Genomic DNA, 12,166 nt, shown 5'->3' with positions numbered 1-12,166 from the left:
CGGGCGGTTGAGGCATTCTATCCCTTACTTTTTCCGTCGGGTCATTAGCGTATGTGCTTCCAAACTTGATCGCCAAATGACTTTACATTTGGCTCCTTGGCAAGAAAGGAGTGGGCATATTGTTAGTCGCTAGATTGCAGCTGACGGAAAAGCTATATCTGAGCGGCCAATTAGTCAGTCACAACGCGTCGTGTTAGGAACACGTGCGGGAAGCAGACGGAAATGAGAATCAGGCGGCATCCGAGAGTGCTTGCCACGATACACGGCCGTCTTCCCATCGGAACGGCAAGCAGCAGCCACTGCGTAATGGCGTGATAAGTGCTTTCAGTTTGAAAACAAAGCAGCTTACAGTCCCGGATTGCTTCAACCGAGATATCTTGAGGAGGGAACAGAAGCGGCTCCGTCGTTTTATACGCATCCACTTCTTCAGGGTCTTGAACAAAGCAGTTTGAAAACTTCAAGGATGAAGGCGTTTCTGTTGTTTCTGACGGCCACGGTAGCGACCTGCGCTCCGAGTACTGGTAAGACGTACGATTGCGCGTACGTGCGAAACATCGCTTGAATTCACCTTAGAAAGAGAACTGCATTCATAGTTAACTGTTTTAAGCTAAATTCTCAGCGGGACTTAGCAACTGCTATAGCTTTAAATTCATGTGGGGGGTTTAAGTTTACGTTGCGCATTCCAAATTATTTAGCTATGCTTTGGATTTTAAGGCTTGCAGTGATTTATAGGTCACACTGGTAGGCATCAAGTCGATGGTGCTGTTAAATTTTCACGTCACAGCTGGGTAAGCCGTGGTGTGACGAAGGCGCGTACCGAGCAGTCGTGCCAGGGCGGAAGGATACGAACTTTGGAAGTGGCATTATCCGTCAGCAGTTATGAGGACAGCCATACCTCGCTACCCACGTTGTGGTCGTAATGACGAAAATTGGAACCGGGACTAGGGCGCTCACGCGCGCTCTATCTGCTAGGGCATTGAAAAGGACAACGCAACTAGAAATAGAACAACCGGTCCAGCGTGCGGGCGTTGTGTTTGTTTCTCTCCTTACAGTAGCAATGCTCGCGTCGCTTTGGTGGCCTGCAACGCATACAGCCACAATCCAAAGATCTTCGGAAAACGGTCTGTCGTCTAGCTTGTTCAGCGGATTGCGTTCGTTCGCAAAAATTTCACAGAAGCACAGCAGATGTTCTATCGTTTCGTCACTATTGCACGAGTTGCATCTGGAGGTGTCTGCCATTCCTATGCGAAAAGAGTACGCCTTCGTATAAGCGGCCGGTTTAAGCGACCGCTTGTAGCTTGTAGCGATGGAAAGGCGCATATGTACCATGACAGTGCTTTCTTCTCTCTTTCTTTTATTCCCTTTATCCCTTCCCCCTGATAGGGTAGCAAACCGGACGCGCGTTGGGTTGACTTCGCTGCCTTTCATTCCTTTCCTTCCTTCCTCCTCCTCCTTCTCTCTTCTTACAACCGGGCACCGCATCTGGTTTGCAGAGACGTTCCCACCCCGTTCAGCGATGTCTCACTGATGGAAATGTGCTCTAGAAGCGTCGAGGTGAGGGCTAGTTGGTATGCGTTCATTTTTGCAGTGCAAAAAAATGACGTGAGAAAGGAAGGCTGTAGCTGTTTTGTAGTTTCTCTTCCTTTGTCCTGCGATTTCTCGCGCTGTAAAAATGAGCTAAATTTAAGTGCAAGGGTGTCCTTACTGTTCGCCCCCATCGAAATGCCTCCGACGCGGCTGCAAATCGAAGCCGCGCCATCGAACTTAGCAGCGCGAGACCCTGCTGACAGGGGCGTAGCCAAGGGGGGGGTTGGGGGGGTTCAAACCCCCCCCGAAATTTTTCAGTTTTGCTTGCGTATATAGGCACGCACACATACAAACGCACGCACGAACATACATAAAGTATGGTTGAACCCCCCCCGAAAAAAATTTCTGGCTACGCCCCTGCTGCCTGATAAGCTACCACTGGAGGTAACCGGGTGTTAGGGCACAGCCGTTAATATCTAGTTAATCGGATTTTTTCGTGGCGTTGTTCTCCTCACACCAGAGCACCGGTACAGCCCCCTAGCGACAGTGGCCACCCAGGCAGAGCTCAAACGGCACCTGGTGAATGGGCCGTACAACCTGACGTCACTGCGCCCCTAACAATGTTAATAGGTGATCTATGATGGTGTAACATTCTCGGTTTCGGGTCGCCTTTTTCCGGGCCGTGTTGCAGCATAACCGCGTAGCCCGGGCCGCGTAATTCGGATTCCCTGTGATGTCACGCGCGTAAGGAAAAAAGAAACGACGATCGCGAGGAACAAACCGGATCCGCGGACGGCCATTCCACCGCTGTGTTGCACCCCTGGCAGAATATCAATGGTTGGTCCGTGTCACTGGGGGGCCCGTAACGTATACACCGTGCTGCTTTTCAGTTCTCACTACATCGCCAGCGTCATCACTGCCAGTACGAGAATCGACAGCGCCAATGGTGACGTGTCAACGAAGCGGGTGCGGTGGCGCGGAGACGACGGTGTTTCAGCCGAGGGTTGAACGTGATCAAGAAACAGCTAAAAATGACATCGGAGATTTTATATAAGAAACCAGTTTGCGCGGTATAAACAAGACAAAGACATACCGGTTATTATCGTTGGCGATTTTGACGTAGACCTCGTAGACGCAGACAGACGGAAGTTGTTTCCTTCATTTGTCAAGAGTAAATTTCGGACTTTTACGCTGTAACCATCCACAGCAAACAATCGTCCGCCGCGGTGGTATAGCGGTTACGGTGCTCGACTGCTGACCCGAAGGTCGCGGGTTCGATCCCGGCCGCGGTGGTCGCATTTCGATGGAGGCAAAATGGTGGAGGTCCGTGTACTTAGATTAGGTGCACGTTAGAGAACACCAGATGGTCGAAATTTCCGGAGCCCTCCACTACGGCGTCTCTCATAATCATAGCGTGGTTTTGGGACGTAAAACCTCAGATAATATTATTATCACAACAAACAATGACGTGGTACAGATAGCGTATGGATCTTGCCTTGGCCACAACCCTGTCGAGTACGGTCGGTCGCTTAATTATCGCAGCATGTCACAGCGGCCACAAGGCTATCATCCCTACAGTTTCTCGAAAGGAAGAAATAAATAAAAATATTAAATCGGCAGCTGTAGTGTCAGTTGTCTAACATCAGTCGCCGCGGTGGTGTTGAGCTTGCCTAAAAGTGTCGCCGCGTATTTACTGTCACAGGGGTGGAATTGAAGGCAAAATTGTGTATAGACTATCTTACGTAAGACATATTTTCTTACTTTTGTATCTCGTGACGTCGTTTGATAAGGTCAGGAAAGGTCGAATGCACCAACCCAAACGTTTTCCTGTACACACCGTAGTCGCTCAAGATGAAAAACGGCAAGGTTAACAGCCCAATATGGTGGCACTGAAACCGATCCCTAAAATAGTCTATTGGGATAGCAATTGTATGCACGCACTCGGCTGGTTCTTGCCATCGCCGTCATGTTCCGTATAAACTCCAAATCGATAATATCGACCCGCGCGTCGTACTTTCTACGTGCGAGGTAAAATCGTGCGAGCGCTGCCGAAGAACATAGCAGAAGCAGAAATGAAACGAGCCGGCCATCTCCGTCGCACGGAGGGCACATACGATAACATCGCTCTTCGTGCGAGGGGTGCCTCCGATCGCTCCTCGAGCAGAGATGAAACGCCCCGCTCGGAGATGGGAGTCGGAGATGGGGTTGAGTGCCTCGGGGAGGAAATGTGTACTTTGACTAACAGGGCGTTGCCGCGCGCAGCCGTGCACGCCGTATACATCTCTAGAAGGCATCAACAGGGGGCTCATATATTTGTACATGCTGCGCTCTCGCCACTTACTTCGCGTTGAAGCGAGAGACAGGACGAAAACCGTGTCGCTCACTGGAGCGGCCGTATTCCCTTACGCCAGCGTTTTGTAGAGTTACCGCAGATCTGATCCTAAAGGAGCTGGCTGCTAACGTTCCTTCATATAAAGTTCCAATTCGTTGCTATCGTGTTAACTGACTGGGCCTGGCGGCGAAGCTATGACTTTATTATTCCCCCGGTGAACCTCACAGGCTTTCAGGTTCGGTTCATTATGCTTTCTCTTAAGACTGGTTGATCACGACGACTATTGCTACATGTTCCCATACACGTCATTCTTTCGCAGACAGCGACGATGCTCCTAAGCTCTTAAACTTCGGGCCGGAGCCTCAAGAATGCGACCTCAACGAGGTGTGGAAGGAGTGCGTAAGCAGCAGCTGCGCCGAGGCCAGCTGCAGCCGGCCCATCATCGGCCCCGCATGCACAGCTGACTGTCGCTACGGATGCTACTGCGCGGACGGATTCTACCGGAACGTCGAACTCAAGTGCGTCGCGCTGGACCAGTGCCCGCAGCAAAGAAAGACAGGTACGTGACATACTAAAAAGCGAGGTATGCCGAAATTGGGGCCAGTTAGTGTCGTATTTGCATAAAAGGGCTCGAATTTTACAGGGATGTACATTTCTTATTTTCCTATTTTCTGAAAAGTATTTATCAAAAAATGCCAGGCCTGCGCGGAAAGCGCAGCACAGTCACAGCGAAAGCTGGAAGAGCGGCATTTCTAGAAGCCCGTGATAAACTCTCTTGTAGCTACTAATACAAGTACACTAGCAACGTACCCACTACGCCACAAATCATAATTTTTGTGAAGTTGGGAAGCACCCACCACGACATTATTCGTCATTCTGCGGAGAAGCGAGGTACCATCTGTGAGACATTCTGTGCACTTTGTTCATGCTACGGTTGATGACGATGAATTATGGCTGAGCCCTTTGTAATGGGTTGGCAGCTTTAAACGACCCACTAGTTACGTAATTCGCATGGTGTGACGCCCGGTCGTTATTTTACTCTCCCACCACGCTATATAACGTAGGTCAACGTCAGAAAGAGGAAGACAGGGAAAGAACTTTAGTGACACCCTGAGGAAATGCAGCATGGGAGCCTTATGGGCTTCCTTGGCAACCTATAGAAGTGCATTTGCGAGGAACCCACTACGCTATAAATGATCATAATTTTTTGAAGTAGGGAAGCAGCCACAATTTCATTTTTCGTCATTCTGCGGAGAATCGTGGTACCCGCTAAACACCTGTAAGGCATTATGTGCACTTTGTTGATGCTGTGGCTGATGACGATGAAGAATTATGGGAGTGCCCTTTGTAATGGGTTGGAAGCATTCAGCAACCCACTCGTTGCGCAATTCTCATTGTGTGACGCTGGGTTACAAAATTCGCGTTGTGTGACGCTTGGTTGTTATTTTACTCTTCTACCACGCTACATTACATGTGTTGATGTGGTTCCTTCGCGGCATGAAGCCTGTATAGGGTCTTTTTGCAACGCAGTTTCAAGCACCGGCATGGCTCTGTGGTAGAACACTGGGCTCTCACGCAGAAGGCCCAGGTTCGAGCCTCATTCCATCCTGGAAATGTTTTCTTATTTCGAGCGATAGTGGTTACGGACACCGGCGGCGGCGGCGGCGGACAACTACAGCGCCAAGAACGGCCCTTGTTGTGAACTCATAACAGCTTTCGCTGTAACATCGGCGAAGCGGTGATGTTATCTCATCCGACGTTGTTCCACCGCACTACAATATCTTCCGCAGTGACCTGTATCTCAGTCGATATAATATATAATTTTTGTAGGTTTTACGTCCCAAAATCGCGATATGATTACGAGAGATACCGTAGTGGAGGGCTCTGGAAATTTTGACCACCCGTGATTGTTCGACGTGCGTCTAAACCTATGCACATGAGCCTCTAGCATTTCGTCTCCATCGAAATGCGGCCGCGGCCGGGATTCGATCCCACGCTTCGGGACGGCAGTAGAGCACTATAACCACTAGACCACCACGACGGCTCGGTACCTCAGTGGAAATAAGCAAAGTGTTATAATGCCTCGATTGCTGTTGACATTCCAGTGACATGTTAGAAGGACGTACACTGAAACTATTCCGGTATATAATTTGTTAGCATTTCACCTACAGCTGCGTGAAAAAAAAATATCGGTTGGGTCTCGCAACGCACTGAGCATTTAATTTCCCTGATCTGTTAAGTATGTATCGTTCTTTATTGTCTGTGATGTCAATGATACCGCGTCACAGTTTTCTGCCCACGCGAAGCGCTTTGCCAAGCGGGGTGTTAGGTCCCTCGGCCCTGTTTGCCGGGCATCGCGGTAAAGAAATTCGCCCTACCTATCCTCAAATTTAGCACAACGTTTTGTGTATCCTTAATTAATAGGCGTTGGACGTGGGTGATACAAAATCGCATTTCTAGATCCTGTAGCAAGGAAATAGAACTGTTTTAAAAAATATTCCAAGGAATATATAATAATCACATTACTCAGAAAAACTATGACCTTGTTCGGTCGCTTTTTGTTTATTCTGACAGCTATTGCTTCACTGCCGACGAAATAATGCTGGTCTTCGATTTTTTAAAACTTCCTCACGGCCTAATCAGTCGCTGAGACCCGTACTGAGATCCAAAATCCAATATGGGCAGATAAGTTGTTCTGTCAAAACTCTTTTGTCGTTAATTTCGTCATCATAGGTGAATTATTAGAAGATGAAATGAAGTTCAAGGTTTCATGCTTGAATCTCGCTCCGAAACTGTATCGCGTGAACGTCAATGTGACATCACGCGATGCAGTTTCCGTCTTTTCGTATCAACAGTCTTTCGTATGAAAACAGTTTTTGTATCAACGAGAGATGTGGGATTGATCGGGGACTCGTTTCTTTTGCTAGAACCACAACTACACTCTAAGAAAAAATTGAGCATTTGGGAAGTATTTCTGCCCCACAACAATAATCGTCATCAACCTCGCGTACTTTCCTCGCGTTATCACAGCGGCCCCGGCACTTCCCGGTCACGAACAGCGTGCGCGTTATCAGCGTGACATGGCATTTTTATAGGAAAGTGACGAGAGCCGGGTTTTCAAGAAAGGGAACGCGATCAAGCCAGATGATGATTATGGTTTTGTGGCAGAAGCACTCCCCAAATGCTCGATTTTTTCTTGAAGTGTAGTGAGACCAACAGACAGTCAAGCTTAGGAAGGTACAAGAGAGAATATTTGTATATTTTAACTGCAGTGTAATAATTATGGCACCAATGGAAAGGAATTAAAGAGGACGAAAAATAAGCTTGCCGAAGGTAGGGACCGAACCTATAACCTTGGCATAACGCGTCCGATGCTCTACCAATTGAGCTACAGTGCCGGTCACTTTCCCATACACTTTATTGGTTATTTATATTTTTGTAATTCTGGAAGTGACGGCGTGTAGTGTGGAACACTCTTTTTGTTACCAGCTGGCGTCTAGTAGCGCGTGATGTTATTACGAGCTAGAAGCTGACCATTGTCAGCTTCCAGCCTTGTATACTACGTAAGGCATGAAGTCTGCCGGAACGAGACCACCGATATAAATGAACGAAAGCGGGATTAATCGAGGGCTCGTTTCGTTTGTTAGGTACAACTTAATGAAACCAATAAACAATGAAGCTAAGCAAGGTAGTAGGCGACATTACGTGTATGTTTTAACTGTAGTAAAGCAATTACGGCATAAGTAAAAACGAATTAAAGCCTTTTTGTGCATTTTGGCCACATTGGTTCAATGAATTTTTCAGAAACTTGCCATGTTAAGACTTTGTGTCCCATAGAACACAATCTAAGTAATTTTAGCCACAAGCGATTGCGCAGGACCTAGAAGACGTCATCGAAATCTATGACGTCATGGCGAGCTGGTGCACGAACCTCAAGGCGCAGTCTCCGCCTGGATTTTCTTTTCACGCGTTTTCTTGCTTACGAAGCGTCTTCTAGAGCTAAGAGCGGTGCTTTCTGTATCGTGGAATTGTAATTCACTGATGCGACAAAAACCGGTTTTCTCATTAGTGTCCCTTTAAGGCTGTCTCTGGGCGCAAGAACAAAGATTGATCGATTGGTTAAGCACACTGATTTAATCCTCTTTCATGCAGCGTCGTTTCCTGTACCGCAATGTCGCGAAAACGAGGAGTGGAAGTCGTGCGTGAGCAGTTCTTGCGCCGAGGCCACGTGTGAGTCGAAGACCATTGGTCCCGGATGCACGCCGGACTGCCAGCAAGGCTGCTTCTGCTCCCAGGGATTCTACCGCGACTCCCAACGCAACTGCATCCGCGAGGACCAGTGCCAAACTCCTTGAGGAGACGTGTCGTCAATCAATAAAGTCTTGTAAAGCATTACTAGGAACGTCCATTTAGCAGCAAATTCTCGAGGGGACGTTCACAAACACGCCGTGCTTGTCTAGTGGTTATGTTGCTTGACTGCTGACGTGCAGGTCGCGGTTTCGAATCCCGGCGGCATTTTCGATGGAGGCGAAAATGCTTGAGGCCCGTGTACATAGAATTAGGTGCAATGAAGAACACCAGGTGGCCGAAATTTCCGGAGACCCCCACTATGGCGTCTCCCGTAACCATCATATCGCGGTTTTGGGATGTAAAATCCTAACAATTATTGTACTATATTGGGGGACATCCACAGTTATAATTCGAGGATCTGCACTAGTGTACACGTAGCTTATGAATATTCTTCCTGCTGATTTTATGGAGTGCTAGCGTTCCAAAAAATGTGAAAATCCACAAAAAGAAAGACACTGCGTAGTTCAACACAATGCAATATTTGACTGTAATAACGCACCCTATCCGACCGCAAGGGCGAGTGATTTTACAGGAAGCTACGATAACTGCTCGGGTAGCAATGTGAACGGAACAAAACACAATCGCCTAGAAACCTTGGACGACATGCAGGCTCAACGAAGGAGAAGAAGAATACCGAGTCCTTAGTAAGAATGTGCACGATGTGACGCCAGAATTGATGCTTGGATCCCAATGTCAGCCGTCATAAAAAAAGAGGTCAATATTATCTGTGATCACATCTGAATCACTTTAGCAAGAATACCGCTTCGTTTTGAACTCCGTGACATAAGAGGTCTATCCCGGGTAAAGCATTTTCGATATTTTTAATCTTCTACTCAACTTAACATTCAGTGCTTGGCCGAACCGCATCAGTGGGGATGTACCACAAGTGTGGAGGAAAGCATAAAAAGAAGAACAAATAAACAAGCCTCTAGCGCGCGGTAATAAAAGACCGACGCAGTTACTGTTCCTCTTGATCAGTGCTTCACGTTCCTGTGTACTGAACGATGCAAAAACATTTTCCTCACTCTCCCTTATTTACTTCACTCTGTCTCAAGACAAACTAGGCTATGATAACGGAGGATGGTGTTGGTGATGATACTGCCAGCGACGAGGCTAGCCTGGCAGACTTGGCCGGCAAATGAATGCTATGCAAGATACACAGCCCACACATGAATCGAGAATATTCAAATTGCATTCCACTTGGATGTTGTTCGCTGCCATTGGATGTTGTTCGCTGCCCCTCGAACGCGCCACGTGGACGCGTGAGACGTGTGAAGCTTTCAGGCCGGTTGCGCGCTGGCGCTGCCACTTTAGCCGCAGCTTTCTAGTCCAGCCGTGGCCGCGTGCCATGTCTCGCATGCGGCTGTGTGTAATGATTCTCTTTGTTTCTGCGTTCATTTTCTCAGTTGGTGTGGGTGTGCGCACCATCTAATTCCCTTATAGCGCGCCAGAAGAGCTGCTGCAAGCAATGTACAATTTGTAGCAAATTGCACGTCGTTTACGGTTCTTTTTGGAGCGTAGCGTTTCCCTGTGTATCTGGCGCGGATATCGGTAACTGGGTTTACTTAAAAAAAGGTTTACATAAAATTCTGTAAACACGACGCGCTATTTATTACATCGGTAAGAAATATTTACATGGCAGCTGTGATGTCAAACCACGCCGTTTGGGAAGGAATGGTTCCCGTGCGTATTAACTATCTCTGTATATAACTGCAGCAATGCCTGCAATTCCCATGAAGGTGCCCGATCGAAAGTTCATGACATTTCACATATGTTACTTCTCCTCGGCCTGCCCGCCACGGTGATATAGCGGTTTCGGCGCTCGCATGCTGATCCGAAGGTCGCGTGTTCGGTCCCGGCCGCGGCGGTCGGAATTCGATAGGCGTGAAATGCTAGAGGCCCCGCGTACTGTGCGATGTCAGTGCACGTTAAAGAACACCAGATGGTCAAAATTTTCGGAGCGCTACACTATGGTGTGCCTCTAATCATAGCGTGGTTTTGGCTCGTAAAACCACATGTATCATTATTATCTCCTTTGCCTGCCCAATGACGTGTGCTCGCAGTATTCCATTCTGGGACGTTTGGCCTGTGCGAAGCAGCTTGCACCCATTGTCGTATGCATGACGCTTGTATGTTAACTGACAATAAATGAAATTATTAAGCCAATAAATGAAGGTTGAAAACCAGTATGCTAAAACCAACGACATTAACCCACTCATTCTATTGAAGTGTCGAATTCCCAACGAACATCTTCGGCGGCCGCAGCTCGATTAAAGATCCCACTCAACGAGCATACCTTTCTGAAACATGTTTTTATTGCCGTACTTTGATGCAATGCGAGGTATTTTGCAAAAGTACAGCACAGGTGATATACGCCATTTGTAGCGTTTTGAAACTTATGCGCTAAATGTGTGACGCGATAGTTCATGATGACACGCCGGCTGATGAGCCACGGTCCGCTGAACTAAAGCCCCGCTCATGTTCCGAATTTGCAGAAAGTTCTGACTGTCACCTAGAAGTGGATCGCCAAATTAGACAATATGATGGAGGAGCTGCACGTAAATTCACGGCGTTCGATAAATTCTGCGCACTAGCTTTTTTTTTTCGCTATCGCACTTTCATTCCGACGCTGGCTCTGTCTTCGCCCTTGCGTCCGCACATCACAGTGAAAGGTTAGTAGAATGTGTTCACAGTGTTGTGCGCGTGACACAGTGTTGCAGTGCATGACACAGTGTTGCCCAGTGTTGCAGTGCATGACACTCGTTCTTTCAAAGTTAATAATATGTGAGGTTTTACTTGCCAAAACCGCGATATGATTATGAGGCACGCCGTAGTTCAGAGCTCTGGAAATTTCGACCATCTGGTGTTCAAGACAGTCACTTGCTCGAGCAAGTGACTGTCTTGGTGCATGACAAATTACACAAAATTTCGCGTGACATTGAGCAAGTAATACACCCCATATGTCACACGGCAAAGCAAGACGCCTGCCAAGAGTTAAAACGCACGAGCACATACCTCACAAAGCCGCGCCGATCTCGGCTCGAATTTTGTTCGACCTATTCTGTGGAGTCAGACTTTGCGACGACCTGCATTCTCTTTTCCGCGAGGAATGGCAGAAAACCTTTACCCTTGGGTGTCAAGGTTGTGGCAGCCAAACGCACAGCAACCCGGCATCGCGACAAAACGAGCGAGACGCACACTTGCACTTCACACTTCGTGCACTTCACATGGGGCCAACCAAGGAGGTTACAAAAAAATTGCTGGAGCGGCGATTATTGCGCAAGAGTGAAGCCGTGCCCACCACAAGATGGCGGCTGCGGCCGCCATCTTAGTAGGGGCACGATAAATCACCTGGCGTTTGGCGAAGGAAAGCGAGCGTTTTCCACGCACGCCAGACGAGTTTAATATAGCAACTTTTACGGGTCAGATACTGCTCCAAGCGTGTCTTTGTGTTACTAGTTTTCATCAGTAAGCCTCATAATCATGGCAAATTTTATTGGAGATCAGTCGCCAATACTCCACTCGACGGGTTACTTTTGTCGGCAACAACTATCTTTTATTTTTATAATTAACGTAGTATTTATACTAACAGATCAAAGCCATTTAATCTCTTAGTAGGCACCACCAGAAAAGAGCATGTTTCCGAGTTCTTTGGTGGGCAAAAGCTGGCTTCACTCGTTCTGGCAAGGCGTTGCGAGAGCTTCCACTCCAGAATTTTTTTTAAACCTCCTTGGGGCCAACACACAGCACATCGCACGTTGGAGCGTTCAACATGGCGCTGAGAGGCGAAGGAAACAAAATACCGAGAAAGAGGGCGCGCGCTACCACGTGACCGCAGCCGCCCTATCAGACGCGTGGAGAGGAGGAAGCGGCGTAGATCAAGAGAAAGCTGTACTTTTCCGAAGGTATAGGGGCTTGAGAGGTGCGTGATCCGGCGCGCCACTTGCGGGAGCAGAG

At 48.0% G+C, this 12,166-nt stretch overlaps 1 protein-coding gene across 1 annotated transcript; it reads left to right on the top strand.

Annotated features, from left to right (window-relative positions):
• Nucleotides 1-403: 403 nt before the first annotated feature.
• LOC119399633 (mucin-6) lies at nt 404-8,238 on the top strand. Its single transcript, XM_037666440.2, has 3 exons — nt 404-521; nt 4,179-4,418; nt 8,012-8,238. The coding sequence occupies exons 1-3, from the start codon at nt 464-466 to the stop codon at nt 8,212-8,214; spliced, it is 501 nt and encodes a 166-aa protein (XP_037522368.1). The 5' UTR covers nt 404-463; the 3' UTR covers nt 8,215-8,238.
• Nucleotides 8,239-12,166: the final 3,928 nt, after the last annotated feature.

This window comes from Rhipicephalus sanguineus, chromosome 7 (assembly GCF_013339695.2).
Source record: "Rhipicephalus sanguineus isolate Rsan-2018 chromosome 7, BIME_Rsan_1.4, whole genome shotgun sequence".
In the NCBI taxonomy this organism is placed as follows: domain Eukaryota; kingdom Metazoa; phylum Arthropoda; class Arachnida; order Ixodida; family Ixodidae; genus Rhipicephalus; species Rhipicephalus sanguineus.
This window is presented reverse-complemented; position numbering and strand designations above follow the sequence as displayed.